The sequence below is a fragment of the Nerophis ophidion genome, linkage group LG08 (assembly GCF_033978795.1).
Source record: "Nerophis ophidion isolate RoL-2023_Sa linkage group LG08, RoL_Noph_v1.0, whole genome shotgun sequence".
NCBI lineage: Eukaryota > Metazoa > Chordata > Actinopteri > Syngnathiformes > Syngnathidae > Nerophis > Nerophis ophidion.
The window spans coordinates 43,558,325-43,577,447 of NC_084618.1; the positions used below are offsets into that span (position 1 = coordinate 43,558,325).

General features: G+C 40.6%; 1 protein-coding gene across 6 annotated transcripts in view; it reads left to right on the plus strand.

The window, feature by feature from the left end:
* LOC133557815 (protein shisa-6) overlaps positions 1–19,123 on the plus strand; it is a 260,224-nt gene that overhangs the window by 232,241 nt on the left and 8,860 nt on the right. For 5 of the 6 annotated variants that reach the window (XM_061908631.1, XM_061908632.1, XM_061908633.1 and 2 more), the window contains 2 exons: positions 4,027–4,179; positions 15,559–15,662. In XM_061908631.1, coding sequence (XP_061764615.1) covers positions 4,027–4,179; positions 15,559–15,662 — 257 coding nt within the window. The remainder of the gene's footprint in view (positions 1–4,026; positions 4,180–15,558; positions 15,663–19,123) is intronic. The other variant, XM_061908636.1, reaches the window with a different exon arrangement.

Genomic DNA, 19,123 nt, shown 5'->3' on the forward strand with positions numbered 1-19,123 from the left:
TTGAGTTTTTGTTTTTTTTTTCTACATTTGCATGTTTAAAAAATCACATTGTAGTAATAGGGCATTGTCTGTGAAATGTTGAGGACAAAAATGAATGTATTCCGTTTTGGATAAAGGCTGGAACATAACAACATCTGGAAATAGTGTGAATACTTTCCGGATGCACTGTGATGGGTTCAATTCAATGACGAAGTTGCATTTGACTTGTATTACTACATTTATAGTGTGCTGGTTTTTAACGGGTTAAAGTCAGTCTATCTGTTGTAAGTAGAAGTGATTGATTTTCAAATTGAGAACAGTATGTACAACTTCGCTGTCAAATCATCCTTTATTGATGCATCTTTCCGGCTCTCAGAACTCCTTATTTTTTTCCTCCCCTCATCCTCGCCCAAGCTTCCCTTCTCATTTCACTCAGCCATTTCCTTCCCTTGTCGCCATTCCGCCGCCCTTTTATCCTTTTTTTAAACTGTCCTTATCTCCATCGTCTTCCCCTTTTTTTAGCTGGTCATTGGAGGCTGGCTGCAGCCGCACCCATGACTGCTGCAAGCTCATATGAGAGAGGCAGATAGAGCAAGAGGGAGGGGGAATATGAGAAAGAATTAAGGAGCAAAAGTGGGTGGCAGCATGGTCGGATAGATAAGACTGACAGAGCGTGGAAGCCGGCATTGGACGGGAGACAGTGTGGAAGACCGGGGGTGTATGCGAATTTGTGGGAAGGAATGAAAAAGATGAGGATGGGCTTTGGTCCAGTGCCCTTCCTCTGTACTTCTTCCTGGCATCACATCATGCTGCTCCCAGCCAGAATAGGCGTTGGTCCCTGACCACGGTCTCTGATCACATCACAGCACTGTCACAAAGCAGGGTTACTCTCCAGGCACACATCTGTTGTTTGTTGTCTCTTTCTGTTTGTCTTTCATCCTTTGGAGCGCTCGTCTTCTCGCGTCACTTGTCCCATCCGTCCTGCACCAAACATCCCACTGACTTTCTTGATATATGACCACCTTTGACTCCCCAGAGTACTGCCTCTATCGCTTTTAAAAGTTTTTACACCTGCAGCCATTTCCTTAAGACGGTGTGAGTTAAATGTTTTCTTTAAACCATGGTAGGTCAACTTTTTAACTCATGAACCACACAAAGGTTCTAAAATGTGGCGAGGGGGGGAATTCGGAAGTTGTCAAGTTTTTGTGAGGTCACAAAGTGAAACTGTAACAGAAAACTATCCAATAAGCTTTACTACTCACTGGGTTTCAAATGATTGCTTTCCTCCGACCTCCTCGACTTGTCTGCAATCAAATAAAATATTTTCAACGTGTGCATAACTTTGACATAAAAGTCTCAAACCCCCACTCTGCGGTGTATCGGATCCTCAACTTCTCTGAGCTGTTCTGACACAGATTACTGCAATGAATAATTTTTTTCACTCAAAAAAGCATATCAGAAATCAAAGAACCTTGGATTTCAGAAACTTTGGGAAATATTTCAAAAGGGCAAATGATTAAATAATCATGTTTACCTGTTTAAGAGCCAGCCTATAATTAATTTGCTCATGCTTGAGTTTGAGATAAAGCACGGCAAAACAAAGTGTCACTAATAGGAGTTGACCTTGGGCCTCATGTACTAGAAGTTGCGGGGAGGTACGTTCAAATCCACAAAACATTGTACGCAAGAAAAAAATCGGATGTGTTAGAGCAGGGGTCCCCAAACTTTTTGACTTGGGGGCTGCATTGGATTAAAAAAATTTGGCTGGATGCCGGGCTGTCTAACGTATTAGTCACTCCGGAGTATAGGTCGCACCTGCCGAAAATACATATTAAAGAAGGGAAAAAAACATATAAAAGTCGCATTGGAGTATAAATCGTATTTTTGGGGAAAATGTATCTGATAAAACCCAACACCAAGAATAGACATTTGAAAGGCAATTTCAAATAAATAAAGAAGAGTGAACAACAGGCTGAATAAGTGTACGTTATATGACGCATAAATAACCAACTGAGAAGGTGCCTGGTATATTAACGTAACATATTATGGTAAGAGTCATTCAAATAACTATAACAAATAGAACATGCTATACGTTTACCAAACAATCTGTCACTCCTAATTGCTAAATCCAATGAAAACGTATACATCTAGTCTCTTACGTGAATGATCTAAATAATATTATTTGATATTTTACGGTAATGTGTTAATAATTTCACACATAAGTCGCTCCTGAGTATAAGTCGCACCCCTGGCCAAACTAAGAAAAAAACTGCTACTTATAGTCCGAAAAATACGATATATATATATATATATATACATATGTATGTGTGTATATATATATATATATATATATATATATATATATATATATAATTTTTCCATGATTTTGCACACACAACTCTTAGGCACAGATTCCCTTACACATACACACATCTGAATACGCACACAACACTACGATTTTGCACAAACTTATCTATGATTACGCACACACAACTCTTTCATGACAGAAACAGGAAAAAGTCACGTGTAAAAAGCCAACCATTCGAAGAAATACTGACAGAAATATTTTTACCCACACAAATCATTATACCATAAAACACACACACACAGCTCTGATTGCACACACACACATATTGCAATACAGACATTCATATTAGTACACAGACACGGGAATTGGATTACACACCCACAGATAGAGATACAAGTTTGCAAATAATTCTGCTAAAGTAATATTTCCATAAAAAAGGATTTACGACAGGTTTTTGTGCATAAACTGGCTTTATACATGAGACCCCTGGTCGGCCACACAATGCTCAAGCCGTGCTTTTAGACCTGTAAAGCAAGAATGTTGGGCCTTTTTCCCTAGACAATTTTTTCCTTACAGCCTTATTTTTTCACGGTTATGCACTCACCATTTTAAATATTTATTTTAAACTTAAACTTATACCATGTCAGGACGATAACCAAAATATTTAATTCATCAAAGTATAGTATTGATAAATAGAATAGAATAGAATATAACTTTATTGTCATTGTACATTGTACAACAAAATTGTACGCAATCTAATTTAGTGCAAAATCCTACATAAAAACATTAGAACATAGATAAATAGATAAAAATACATAAAATATACATAAAAATACCAAGCATACAGCTCACATGCACGGTCATTATTGTCATCTTGTGTTCAGCGACACTATTGCTCTCGGGTAAAAAGTGTTTTTAAAACGGTTTGTCCGGCATTTTATTGTCCTGTATCCCCTGCCTGAGGGCATCAGTTCAAAAAGTTTATGTCCAGGGTGACATGAGATGGGTCCTTTATGATGTTTTGGGCCTTTTTGTATTTGTATCTATTTATCTGTGTTCTATTGTTTTTATGTAGGATTTTGCACTAAATTATTTTGCATACAAATTTGTTGTACAATGTACAATGACATTAAAGATATATTTTATTCTAGAGTATCGATAAAATCTCATTTGCCAAGCAAACTGGTAATTACAGTACATATTGTATCTTATTGTACTTACTTTTTTTTTTTTTTTTTAATTTACAAAAACAAAAATGCATGTTTTTCTGCACTTTACAACAATTCCTGAACATTTTTTTATGGAAAAAATTTAATACATAAAAGGAAGAAAAAAAAGGAAAAAAACAATTTAAATGTATTTTTGGGAGTGTGTGGGGGGGGGGGGGGGAGGGTTTCCAAAAAAGGACATTTAGGTGCATTTAGTTCATTGCATTTTCAAATGAATAGTTTAGATAGCTGAGTGGCAAAAGAGCAATTAAATTGAAAGTTTTTCTGTAATTTGGCACTTCTAATGGGTTGAATGATAAAGCTGCCATGCAGCAAATTGTGTCATCAAGTGCTGGTTAAAAAAGGGCAATTACCAAACTGGGTGTGAATTGCAAGTATTTTGTCTGCCAAAGATAAAGTTTACATTGGAATCCAGCTTGATTGTGATAGTCGTGGAAAGGAGACGCCAGCATTGCCCATATCTTTTTCCCTTCCACCCCTGTGTCTGTATATGTATGTACGTGTCTCTAGAAAACAATCGGATAAGTGGCATCCTGACTTCGCAGACGGAGCCCTACGACCTGTCTTTTTCACGCTCCTTCCAGAGCCTGTCCCACCTGCCGCCGTCATACGAGGCGGCCATCAAAGCCGACCTCAACCGCTTCTCGTCCTTGAAGAAACTGAGTAGGTCCAAGTTCACTGCATTAATGCAAGAGTGGGATCCCTGTTGACAATGGTGATAACGATGCTCATTAGAAAAAAAAAATGATATTGAAGGGGAACGTTTGCCCTACTCCTGACCCCTGGCTCTGGAATAGATTCGCCTGTCTCACCAAGGATATTTTTGGAGCACTCATTGTGAGAAGAAAAAAACACACATCAAAAGGAGACAAAAACTCTTGCGAAAGGAGCTGTTTGCAACATCTACACAGATAAGTAGAGGGCGCCAACTTTCCAATGTATTTTACACCTCTCTAAAAGCTTCTCTTATGCAATAACGTCATTACGTTCATACCTGACACCTTCTCGCACATTAGCCTTAGGTGTTGTTAGCTGCTAATATCAATCTATCATAACAACAACATGACTGCAAATTGTTAATTGCTTCTCTTGGACTGCTTTTGTATGTCAAAAGTGTTCTGTTAAACCAGTAAAGGTAACATAACCTAGCCACTGATATTCGTGTTATATTTTTTGCTTTGATTAATTTTACTGTGAGGAAGTTGCAAACAGCACCATTAAGTATGTGAACAAAGTAGGACCTCAAAAGTTCAAAGCAGAGCTAATGTGGCATGCTGACCAACTGATATCGTGAGTGACAATGACTCAAAAAGATTCTTGGTACACTGTATGGTATATGGTGCATGTCATATGTTGGTCATGTTCTAAATTTTAGTTTTGGAAAATCTACTGTTTAGGAAATCCATCCCATCCATGTTCTACCGCTTGTCCCTTTTGGGATCCGGAGGGGTTGCTGGAGCCTGTCTCAGCTGCATTCTGGCGGTAGGCAGGGTACACCCTGGACAAGTCGCCACCTCATCACAGGGCCAACACAGATAGACAGACAGCATTCACACACTAGAGCCATTTTTTTGTAAAAAAAAAAATGTGTAAGTTTCCATGCACACACTATTCCAGTTCTCTTTAAGATGAGACGTTTCCATCCGCAAGCAATAAGATTCCCGTTTTGCATATTCCCAATATTGTTGGTAAGGTATTGAGGTCAAAATAAAACAAACATATTGTTTGTTCACATATAAATGCTGGCCTCAAATGGCAGAATGCTTGCCTTTATGATAAATGTGTTGCTCTGACAGTTTTGTGTCATTTGCTGATCAACATTATTTGTATACCGTACACATAGTCAATAATGGTACGGGAAAAAACAGTGTCTTTCTGTAGTTTATCAGATACAATCGTCCCTCGTTTATCAGTTAGTTGGTTCTGGGCTTGATCCTGGTAAATTAATTTTCATTAAGTAAAACTGTATTAATTACAAATCTATCACGTTCATAGCCAGAGCATAAAACACTGTTTACGACCGACTAAGTACGTTTTCACAGTCTGACATTATTAAGCTGCAGATTTGGACGCACAAGGTTGTGAGAAATGACTGTGCTGGTTTAACAGATAATATGTTGATGCATGCAGTCTATAATATTGATGTCTTTAAGCCAACATTTTCAACGTTTTAGTTTTATTTTATACATTTTAAATGATTTACCATTGTCCTACATCATGGTGTCCAAGCCTTTTCCACCGAAAGCCGCACACTGGAAACTTAAGGCATGCCGTGTCATGATTGGGCAGCTCTGCTGTTGCCTGTTTGCTTTTTGTTACAGTGCCTGGTTTTCGGGTTACGAGTCGAAGCCACCTTCATGCACACCTGAGACCCATTTCCTCTTGACTACTTAAGCTGTCCAGTCCATTCACACAGCGCCAGTAGATTCCTGATGCTTCACACTTCCAGTCGTGTTCATCTCCTCTGCTTTGGCTCCACTCACTGCGTCCTGAATGTATTTTTCTTTACTCCTTTTGAGTGCGCTTTTTGTTCTTATTTTTATTATTTCTTCCCTGCGTTGGGGTCTTACTGCGACAAAGCCCGAGCGTGCCAAATCAACTGGCCGACTCTTCACAATTATGACCAGCTGCTGCATGATTTCACGGCCACCTTCCAGGCAACAGCAGAGGGTTTTAGCATGCATGTATGAGAGGATAGACAAAAATAAGAAACTCATTGACTACAATTTTGGACTAGAACTGAGTAAAAATGGCGGACTTGTGGAAAGATTTTTGGGTAAACCATTACTATATATGAAGATATCCGCTATTGTAACTGAGGCAAAAAACATCACTAAAATCTCAAATTTTAAGTGAATGTTATATTAATATCGCCACCATACCTCTATGGTTTGATTTCACATTTTTGGGACTTGTGCGGGACACAAATTCACAAAAGCAGGTACCAACAAAGCCCTTGAAATAGTCAGGATATCTACAGTATTGTTCACTTTGTTCCTCCTCAAACCACAGATGTAAATCTTTCGCCACCCAAATAAATCTCAAAATCCTTTGCGATTCGAGCAGTGAGCATTCAGAATAACGACTTCATGGTCCACGAGAATGTTTTTTAATTATGTCTTCAGATCACCTAATATCAGGTGTCCCAATTGCCTTTTGAATAACCACAGAATCACTTTGAATCTGAATTGTCTATCTGAAAAACAATTACATTTAGTATGCCATCCATCCATCCATCCATCCATCCATCTTCTTCCGTCGGGAGGCGTTCGGTTGGCATCCTGACCAGATGCCCGAACCACCTCATCTGGCTCCTCTCGATGTGGAGGAGCAGCGGCTTTACTTTGAGTTCCTGCCGAATGGCAGAGCTTCTCACCCTATCTCTAAGGGAGAGCCCCGCCACCAGGGGGAGGAAACTCATTTCGGCCGCTTGTACCCGTGATCTTATCCTTTTGGTAATGACCCAAAGCTCATGACCATAGGTGAGAATGGGAGCGTAGATCGACCGGTAAATTGGGAGCTTTGCCTTCCGGTTCAGCTCCTTCTTCACCACAACGGATCAGTACAACGTCCACATTACTGAAGACGCCGCACCGATCAGCCTGTCGATCTCACGATCCACTCTTCCCCCACTCGTGAACTAGACTCCTAGGTACTTGAACTCCTCCACTTGGGGCAGGGTCTCCTCCCCAACCCGGAGATGGCATTCCACCCTTTTCCGGACAAGAACCATGGACTCGGACTTGGAGGTGCTGATTCTCATTCCGGTCGCTTCACACTCGGCTGCGAACAGATCCACTGAGAGCTGAAGATCCCGGCCAGAAGAAGCCATCAGGACCACATCATCTACAAAAAGCAGAGACCTAATCCCGCGGCCACCAAACCGGAACCCCTCAAACGCCTTGACTGCGCCTAGAAATTCTGTCCATAAAAGTTATGAACAGAATCGGTGACAAAGGACAGCCTCGGCGGAGTCCAAACCTCACTGGAAATGTGTTCGACTTTCTGCCGGCAATGCGGACCAAGCTCTGACACTAATCGTACAGGGAACGGACGGCCACAATAAGACAGTCCGATACCCCATACTCTCTGAGCACTCTCCACAGGACTTCCCGAGGGACACGGTCGAATGCCTTCTCCAAGTTCACAAAGCACATGTAGACTGGTTGGGCAAACTCCCATGCACCCTCAAGAACCCTGCCGAGAGCATAGAGCTGGTTCACAGTTCCACTTCCAGGATGAAAACCACACTGTTTCACCTCAATCCGAGGTTCGACTATCCGGCGTAGCCTCCTCTCCAGTACACCTGAATAAACCTTACCGGGAAGGCTGAGGAGTGTGATCCCACGATAGTTGGAACACACCCTCCGGTCCCCTTTCTTAAAGAGAGGGACCACCACCCCGGTCTGCCAATCCAGACGTACCGCCCCCGATGTCCACTCGATGCTGCAGAGTCTTGTCAACCAAGACAGCCCCACAGCATCCAGAGCCTTAAGGAACTCCGGGCGGATCTCATCCACCGTTGGGGCCTTGCCACCAAGGAGCTTTTTAACTACCTCGGGAACCTCAGCCCCAGAAATAGGGGAGCCCACCAGAGATCCCCCAGGCCACCAACACATCTACCTCATAGGAAGATGTGTTGGTGGGATTGAGGAGGTCTTTGAAGTATTCCTTCCACTTACCCACAACATCCGCAGTTGAGGTCAGCAGAACACCATCCGCACCATACACAGTGTTGACAGTGCACTGCTTCACCTTCCTGAGGCGGCGGATGGTGGTCCAGAATCGCTTTGAAGCCGTCCGGAAGTCGTTTTCCATGGCTTCCCCAAACTCCTCCCATGTCCGAGTTTTTTCCTCCGCTGAAGCTGCACATCGCTTGGCCTGTCGGTACCTGTCCACTGCCTCTGGAGTTCTATGAGCCAAAAGAACCCGATAGGACTCCTTCTTCAGCTTGACGGCATCCCTCACCACTGGTGTCCACCAACGGGTTCTAGGGTTACCGCCCCGACAGGCACTAACTACCTTGTGGCCACAGTTCCAATCAGCTGCCTCGACAATAGAGGTGCGGAACAGTCCACTCGGACTCAATGTCCAGCACCTCCCTCGTGACATGTTCAAAGTTCTTCCGGAGGTGGGAATTGAAACTTTCTCTGACAGGAAACTCTGCTAGACGTTCCCAGCAAACCCTTCCAATGCGTTTGGGCCTGCTAGGTCTGTCCGGCATCCTCCCCCACCATCGCAGCCAACTCACCACTGGGTGGTGATCGGTAGAAAGCTCCGCCCCTCTCTTCACCCGAGTGTCCAAAACATAAGTTTTTAGTAACATTTACTATGGGGAACACATATTCACCACTAATTAGTTGCTTATTAACATGCAAATTAGTAACATATTGGCTCTTGATTAGTCATTATTAATGCCTTATTCTGCATGGCCTTATTATACAACCAGTAAGCCATTAACTAACAGTCTTCCCTCAAAAACCTCAGAATTAATGCTTATTAGTAACCTTAACCCTTATATGTTCCCCTAGTGTCCAAATAATTTATGGTGAATACGTTCCCAATACTAAAGTGTTAAAAAAAAACTTTGCTCAATATTTATTGCACAGTATTTTGCTTAAAACAGGAATATTGTGTGCATGAAAACGCCGTAAAATTCTTCTTCCTTTGTTACACTAAGGCTCAATAATCGCACCATCAGGCCAAGATCAGTATCAATTCAGTGGCGCTTTGCTGGCTTACCACAGCACAGCGTGACCTCATCTCGTGACATTATTAAAGGGGAACACAAATATTCCTCAAGGCGTGTGTAATTTCATCACCCTGCCTCACTTCACTGCTGGCTGGCAGCAAAGTGAGGGGAGACATCTCAAACGACGTCCATCAGGTCTCACACTTGTTTAGCTGCCAGGCACGACTCCACCAAAATGACAGGCTGCAGCAATGCACTTCTGTTTACTGCTTGGGAGGATAAACACATTTTTTTTCCACAGCAATGTGAAGAGAAAAGTATTGCATTTCAAAAGTGCCTTTTGCTAGCAGATGATTCTGAACTAAAGCAGCGTCCTTGAGGCAATTCTCACGTCTGCTTCCAGAGCAAATCCATTGTCGCAACAAAAAGCCCTCCAGTTGCTTCTTTGGTTGCACAACTTGTGTTGGGAAGGAAAGGGAAAGGAAAGTAAGGCTGCCAGGGTACAATAAACGAGAGAATACAGAGCGCGCATTAACTCATAAGAACCCATTTGTGCTTTAAATGAAATATCTACGATATACCACTGACCATGTGGAACACATGGAACAAATGAGGAAGGCACTTGACATGTTTTTTTACTGAAATACTACAAACAACACATGCCGAATACGTTTTTTTTTCTTATTGCAAAATGTATTAAATGATAAATGGGTTGTACTTGTATAGCGCTTTTCTACCTTCAAGGTACTCAAAACACTTTGACACTACTTCCACATTTACCCTTTCACACACACATTCACACACTGATGGAGGGAGCTGCTTAAGGACACAACGGACGTGACGAGTTTGGTAATAGGTGGGGATTGAACCAGGGTCCCTCGGGTTGCGCATGGCCACTCTTCCACAGCACCACGCCGTCCCGATTACTTATTTAATAAACTGTTTCTGCTGTTGGGACAAACACATCACGTCAGTTAATCCATCCATTAATCCATTTGCTACCGCTTATTCCCTTTGGGGTCTCGGGGGGCGCTGGTGCCTATCTCAGCTACAATCAGGCGAAAGGCGGGGTACACCCTGGACAAGTGGCTACCTCATCGCAGGGCCAACACAGATGGACGGACAACATTCACACTCACATTCACACACAAGGGACCATTTAGTGTTGCCAATCAACCTATCCCCAGGTGCACGTCTTTGGAGGTCGGAGGAAGCCAGAGTACCCGGAGGGAACCCATGCAGTCACGAGGAGGACATGCAAACTCCACACAGAAAGATCCCGAGCCCGGGATTGAACCCTGACTACTCAGGACCTTCGTATTGTGAGGCAGACGCACTAACCCCTCTTCCACCGTGAAGCCCTGACGTCAGTTAAGTTAAAGATAAAGTACCAATGATAGTCATACACACTAGGTGTGGTGAAATGTGTCCTCTGCAGTTGACCCATCCCTTTGTTCTCCCCCTGGGAGCTAAGGAGAGCAGTGAGCAGCAGCGGTGGCCGCGCTCTGGAATCATTTCGGTGATTTAACCCCCAATTCCAACCCTTGATGCTGAGTGCAATGCAGGGAGGTAATAGGTCCCATTTTTATAGTCTTTGGTATGACTTGGCCGGGGTTTGAACTCAGAACCTACCGATCTAGAAGCGGGCACTTGAACCGCTAGACTACTGAGTAGGTCAGGCTAACCGTAGCAGTTTCAAAGGACCGTGGATTCCTTAAAATTTTGTGAAAAGAATTACATTGTAGTATTGGACTGATTGGTAAATGACTTTAAAATCAGCTTTGATATCAACGACAAGCTTTTGTAAATGATTCAGGATCAGAATCGTTTTTATTGACATTCTTTGAGAACGAGTTCACAAACTAGGAATTTTTCTTCGGTGCAATCATGCAACATAAAACACAACACAGAATAGGAAGGGTAAATGGTAAATGGGTTTTACTTGTATAGCGCTTTTCTACCTTCAAGGTACTCAAGGAGCTATGACACTATTTCCACATTCACCCATTCACACCCTGATGGCAGGTGCTGCCATGCAAAGCTCTAACCACGACCTATCAGGAGCAAGGGGTGAAGTGTCTTGCTCAAGGACACAATGGACGTGGCAAAATTTTGGTAAAAGGCGGGGATCGAACCAGGGACCCTCAGGTTGCTGGCACAGCCACTCTCCCAACCGTACCATGCCGTCCGAATAAAAATGAGCTGTAACTGAGCTATCGGATCTTGTTATTGTTTATGAGAATGATGGCTAGTTTACCTGACACAGTGCCATTTTGTGGAAGCCATATCCTGGGATACTCACATGACAGGTTTCCTATGTTAGTGATGTGCGAATAGATGCTGAAATATCGATACTGCTGATACCAGATCTTTATGCTCTAATATCGATTCTCAAATCAAAATTTCGATACTTTTGATATTTACATGTTTTTTTAGATAGATTATATCATTAACAAGAACACAGAGTCTTGTCTAAATGAAACGGGGCCGATTGGAAATAAATAAACGATAGGTAAGTGCGAAATGTGCAAGTGCTTTGGCACACATTCAGTCTGTCATTTGTTTAAGAAAATGACTGGCAATTAAATGGGAGTCACTCAGTTTGATAAAACAGCAAGTATATGCGCCAATCTATTGTAGGCTATTTGAAGACACTACATACAGAGTTGAGTATAAATAGCATAATGCCATAATCACTTTCACTTTGTGATTTTATATAGTTGGTAGATGAATCCTCAAGAGCAGCAACAAGTGAAACACACTACTTTTTACATTTTGCCTGACACAATAATATATTTTCACATAGCATTGCTATCCGATCAGTACCGTCGATAGCAGCCTGATTTATACTCTGCTTCGGATCAGAAAGAAAATGAGTGGTATAGCACATCATGACTTCAAGTCAAACATAAAACTTTCAGGACAATTTTACAATATACAATGTTTATTATTTTGGATCCTCTTTTGGGTCTGCTGCAACAATTTCTAGTCTCAACTGGGTCCACCATTAAAATTATAAATTAAAACTGTACCTCAATTTAGGAGCTTAATTGGTTCTGTGACAGAGATCTTAACTGAAATCATTTGTATCTCAAATCACCGTCCCCCATTGAAATTAGGTGAAATCGATTTAATTGGTCCTTTTGTCCCTCCAAGACGCCATCATTTTACCATATAAAAATGCCTTTTAAAAAGAAAAACTAACTTGTAGATATAAATATTGTATAAAATCAAAACTATACAGCAGTGGTTTCAAACTCATTTTAGCTCAGGGGTCACATTAAGGAAAATCTATTCCCAAGTGGGCCTGACTGGTACAATCATTGCATGATAACTTAAAAATAAAGACAACTTCAGATTGTTTTCTTTTTTAGAAATAGAACAAGCACAACCTGAATATATACAAATTATAGTGTTGTTGTTTGTGGGTTTTTTTTACACTTACATGTTGCAGTTAATAGTGTTTTATCCTCCTTTGTCGTTATTTCTACTTTCTGAAAAAACTATGTAATAATGTTCATCAGTGAAATAGGTGGAATTGAGTCTGGCAGAGTTTTAAAATGCTCCCATTGGTCTTCATTTTCAATCTATCAGAAAATGAAATAATAATAATGTAAATTATTATTATTATTATTATTATTTACCCATTTTCCTCAACTGATGTACTAACATCATGTGGTTTATTCTGTACATGTGTAGCATCATCTGCACCAAAACCTGTGAATATGGGCTTATTTCATTAACCACACATGAAGTTGAAGGGGGATAAAAATTATTTCAGCACATTTATGTGCGCCCAAATAATGTGTCCCCAGTTTTGTATTTTAACAGGGCACATAGCGCCACCTCCTTAGCGACAGAGAACACAAAGAACTGCTATTTAAAACACATTTAAAACAGCAGTTTCTTTCATTGAAAAATGTCAGCTTATTTTTTATACTTAGCAAATTCATTTCGCGGGCCGGATAAAACCTGTTAGTGGGCCTGGTCCGGCCTGCGGGCCGTACGTTTGACACCCCTGCTATAGAGTGTACTACGAACATCGACAGTAGCAATGTCTACTATTTACCTTTGAGAGTGGACCTCTACGGTATCCCCTTCTATCTGTTTCACCATCAAACTCAAATCAACAGCTTTTTCATATTTTAATGCAGTGGTTCTCAAATGGGGGTACGCGTACCCCTGGGGGTACTTGAAGGTACGTCAAGGGGTACGTGAGATTTTTTTTTAAATATTCTATAAATAGCCACGATTCAAAAATCCTTTATAAATATACTTATTGAATAATACGTCAACAAAATATGACTGTAAGTTCATAAACTGTGAAAATAAATGCAACAATGTAATATTCAGTGTTGATGGATAGATTTTTTGTGGACTGTTCCATAAATATTGATGTTAAAGATTTCTTTTTTTGTGAAGAAATATTTAGAATTAAGTTCATGAATCCAGATGGCTCTCTATTACAATCCCCAAAGAGGGCACTTTAAGTTGATGATTACTTCTATGTGTAGAAATCTTTATAATGGAATCACTTGTTTATTTTTCAACAAGTTTTTAGTTATTTTTATATCTTTTTTTTTTCCACTACAAATTAGCAATATTTTGCACTGTTATACAATTTAATAAATCAGAAACTGATGACATAGTGCTGTATTTTACTTCTTTATATCTTTTTTCAACCAAAAATGCTTTGTTCTGATTAGGGGGTACTTGAATTAAAAAAATGTTCACGGGGGGACATCACTGAAAAAGGTTGAGAACCACTGTTTTAATGGATAAATGTCGTCCGTTGTTAAAACATTCTCGGCTGGCTTTAGACTCATTCTGTTTCAGTGTAGTGCAGACAAGCGGGAAAAACAAAGCTACATTAATCTCCAGTTTCGGCTTAAGCAAGGCCAGATGTTTTGGGAAGATCTTACGGGGTTCACTGTGGTATTTGCCACGCCTTTTAATGACGGTGATGCTTGCAACTAAAACTTTTGCGTTTTACTTAAAGATTGATTGATTGAGACTTTTATTAGTAGATTGCACAGTACAGTACATATTCTGTACAATTGACCACTAAATGGTAACACCCAAATAAATGTGTCAATTTGTTTAAGTCTGGGTCCACGTTAATCAATTCACGCACAACAATTAGCCAAGAGACAATTATTTCTAAACACTCTTAGGTAGGGCCACTCCTAATTTGAGGTATTCATTTACAGCCTGTAACACTATAATATCACATTATGTCCAGAAGTCTCAACTGAATTGAATACAATAGAAATGAATCACAATACCATGAGAATCGACGTAAATATACTTGGTGAAATGCACCAAAATGTGTTGGATGACTGAGTTGTCACAATGGGTTATTATGGGTTAATTGCAACTTATTGTCCAGACAGAAAAAAAAAATGTTTCCTGTGCTGGATGATATAGATAACACGTGTTTGCTCATCTGGATTACGCCATTACACTCCCAGAGTGTGCAATGAGCGCATTATACTTGAAAAGCAACATCTTGTTATTATCTCTCATTATGAATCGATTTGCGGCGCTCCGAATGGGATTTTTTTGGCGGGGACGCGTCTTGACAGGTGGCGTGAACCACGCACGTACGTACAGCTCACACTCAAAGGTTGTCTATGAATTTCAATAAGGCGACGTCTGGTCCGTCGTGTATGCCGCCCGTTTTTAAATTACACCCCGTCGTCGACTGTGTAAGATGATTAAACACTTGTGTCAGTATTCCCACACACACACACACACACACACACACACACACACACACACACACACACACACAAATATGGAAATACATTAATGTGTTTGCAATAATGGATGCTTCTTTTTTGAAAGTCGAGGTTTTGTATTTCCTTGCATAATTGAATGCATGGTTTTGTGTGGCATGGGGTTGTTGCTACAGTGCATGGTTGTCTATAGCTGTCTTGGGGAAGTTTTCTGCTCCGTATATAAAGTAGTGTTGTGTGTACATGTTTGAATCCTATTCGACAGCATGTGTGTCATGTGACAGGACACTGTTCAGCACGTACGCCATGTCTGTGTGGTATGACTATCGTCGCCATCCCCATGACCTTTGAGAAACGCCACGTCTACTCTGTAGGCTTCCCAATGCAGGGGTGTGGATATGATGTGTCTGGCATGTTTAATACCCTAACGACTTGCCTTTTCTTCTACAACTCCGCAAAGCTTGTATGGGTGACAGCCTGCTTTTTTTCTATCAAACAGAAACCTTTTCCCTCTTGATTTTCGCTCTCATTCAGCACCAAGCTTTTCTCTCTGAACATTTTCCTTAACCTCTTGTTTCTCATTTTTTTTCTCTCCGCTTCTCTCCTCTGCAGCAGATAAAGAAGTGGAGGACTACTATTCCCGTAAACGCCACCTTCCCGACCTGGCAGCAAGAGGCACTCTTCCCCTTCATGTTCTTAAAAATACTCAAGACCCGGTGGGTAAACAGTTGATTTTTTTTTTGACAGTCATCTTTCCATATTTGCATGTGTGAACATCCTAGTTGAACCTTTTAAAACTGAAGGACCTTGGTACCTAGGACTGCAGGGTAATGTCCCGATAGCAATATTTCGGTATCGGTACCAAAATGTTTTTCGATACATTTCTAAATAAAGGGGACCATAAAAAATGTCATTATTTGCTTTATTTTAACAACACATATTACGGTACATTAAAGGCCTACTGAAATGAAATTTTCTTATTCAAACGGGGATAGCAGGTCCATTCTATGTGTCATACTTGATCATTTCGCGATATTGCCAGATTTTTGCTGAAAGGATTTAGTAGCAGTGGCGGAGCTAGACTTTTATCCTTGGGGTGGCCAGGGGGTGGCCAAGGCTATTTCAGGGGGTGCACAGACTATAACAACAAATTTTTTTCTTGACTTATCAATTGCAATTGGAGCGTCAAATGTTGAAATGTACATACTAAGCACACAGGAGATGATATTTATGTACATATAATTTGCAGTTTATTAACAATGCAGAAAATGTAAAACACAACTTGGCAACTTAATTACTGAACTGAGCATGTGACTGTTTCTGTCTATGCTCTGACCTGGTAAAGATAGGCTGTGCTGTGTTGTGAGTTCTCTCTCCCGACTAGTCCCAGGAGGGGAGCAGCCATCTTTTTCTTCTGTGTCTAATGGAACTACGTTGTATAAAAATGAAAATATTAGTGTAAGCAAAATTAACATACAACCACCATCAAAAAAGAACACACAAAATATCCAAAAATAAACTTAGGGGTTCCTTCACATTTGAAATTTCCAGACCCTAATTCCCAGACTTCTCAGTAAAAAAAACTAATCTAAAAAAGAATCCAATAATTTGTGACATTTGAGATGAGTATATCATGTGAATAAATTATGCAATTCATCATGGAAATCATTTGTTATCGTTATTGAATTTGTATGCCATTAAGTCACCAAATTATTTCCAGAAGATTGTAGATAGGTAGTGTATGCAAAATAATTAACCCACAAATCTTAAGATAACCCAGATACATATAAATATATTTCCATACAATTGTTTCCATCTTCCATATTACTACAGACCTGGAAATGTAGAAATTCCAAACTTTCCATACTAGCGTAGGAACCCTGTAACTTAAAAATACTCAAGTGAGCATGTGACTGCTGCTATGCTCTGACCTGGTGATGATTGGCTGTGTGCATCACTTTCTCTCTCCTCCTGACTCGTCCCAGGATGGGAGCTGCCAGGACTGCTGGCAGACCTGAATCCTGGCTGTTTGTCTGCCTCATCTTTTCCTCACTCTCACTTGCTTCTTTTTAAAAAGAGGTCATAAATCTTCTCCCCCTGCCTTTTCATTCTCAACTGACCCTGTGAAAAAATAAGCCAGTCTTGTTAACGTTACTCCTGGCATCACTTACAATCACACAGTGTTATTAAATCTCCACTTCAAGCCTACAACATGTCAGGGCAAATAAACCACTGTAGACCTAAGTTTAATATTCAGACTTTTCAGTTAGTTGGCAGCAGGCTAACTACCGTGTGAACGTTATGTTACAACAGAGCATGAAACAGCTAGCTGGCTGGCTGATTCTCCGCTAGGTTCATTCTTCGAGAACAGTGGTTCTCAACTTTTTTTCAGTGATGTACCCCCTGTGAACATTTTTTAAATTCAAGTACCCCCTAATCAGAGCAAAGCATTTTTGGTTAAAAAAAAATAGATACAGAAGTAAAATACAGCACTATGTCATCAGTTTCTGATTTATTAAATTGTATAAGAGTGCAAAATATTGCTCATTTGTAGTGTTTTTTCTTGAACTATTTGGAAAAAAAAAGATATAAAAATAACTAAAAACTTGTTGAAAAATAAACAAGTGTTCAATTATAAATAAAGTTTTCTACACATAGAAGTAATCATCAACTTAAAGTGCCCTCTTTGGGGATTGTAATAGAGATCCATCTGGATTCATCAACTTAATTCTAAACATTTTTTAACAAAAAAAAAAAAAATCTTTAACATCAATATTTATGTAACATGTCCACAAAAAATCCAGCTGTCAACACTGAATATTGCATTTCTTTTCGCAGTTTATGAACTTACATTCATATTTTGTTGAAGTATTATTCAATGAATACATTTATAAAGGATTTTTGAATTGTTGCTAATTTTAGAATATTTAAAAAAAAATCTCACGTACCCCTTGACATACCTTCAAGTACCCCCAAGGGTACGCATACCCCCGTTTGAGAACCACTGCTCTAGAATCATTGGAGAAACACGTACATATAAATAGCGACCCAAATGAATTAAACGAGACGTTAGCGGCTGTTGGAAGCAAGACGCCATGAGATGTAACGTTAACCTTTGCTTGATGCCGTGGCTCTCTGCTTGTAGAAAAAAAAAAACTTCTATCTACAAAAGTTATTTTAAACAGTGACTCATAAGGACACCACCGTAAAACTTGCTTTACGACGAGAAGGTTATCCTTCTTTTTCTTTGTAACTTTGTTGCTCTTCGGCTCTCCGGTCTCCAGCAACGATAACCGACTCCAGTTCAAATCTTCCTCTTCTTCAGTGGCGATCCTTCTTCTTCTCCCCTAATGAACGTGGCTCGCAAGGCTTTGTGGTACATAGCGCCAACTACTGTACAGGAGGGACTTAGCAGTCAATAGGCTTCACTGATTTAAAAATGCAACTGGCTCCTTCCGACAAGACGTGCGGTGCCGCGATATGTCAATCATCTGGGGTGGCACCTGGGGGGTCCAATCAGATTTCAGGTGGGTCCAGTGCTACCCCGGCCTCCCCTCTAGCTCCGCCCCTGTTTAGTAGAGAACATCCACGATAAAGTTCGCAACTGGAGAAAAGCCCTGCCTCTACCGGAAGTCGCAGACGATGACGTCACATGTTGATGGCTCCTCACATATTCACATTGATTTTAATGGGAGCCTCCAACAAAAAGAGCTATTCGGACCGAGAAAACGACAATTTCCCCATTAATTTGAGTGAGGATGAAAGATTCGTGTTTGAGGATATTGATAGCGACGGACTAGGAAAAAAATAAAAATAAAAAAAACAAGTTAAAAAAAAAACGCAATTGCATTGAGACAGATTCATATGTTTTTAGAGACATTTACTAGGATAATTCTGGGAAATTCCTTATCTTTCTATTGTGTTGCTAGTGTTTTAGTGAGTTTACCAGTACCTGATAGTCGAAAGTGTACGTCCACGGCCGGGTGTTGACGCGCAGTGTCTGAGGGCAGTCGACGGCAGCTATGGGCGACACAAGCTCAGCTGATATGCGGTAAGAAGCGACTTTTTAACCACAATTTTCTCCCCGAAACCTGATGGTTGACATTCGGTTGGGATCCATGTCCGCTCTAATCCATAGTAAAGTTTCACCTCCGTGAATTTTAAAGAAGGAATCACC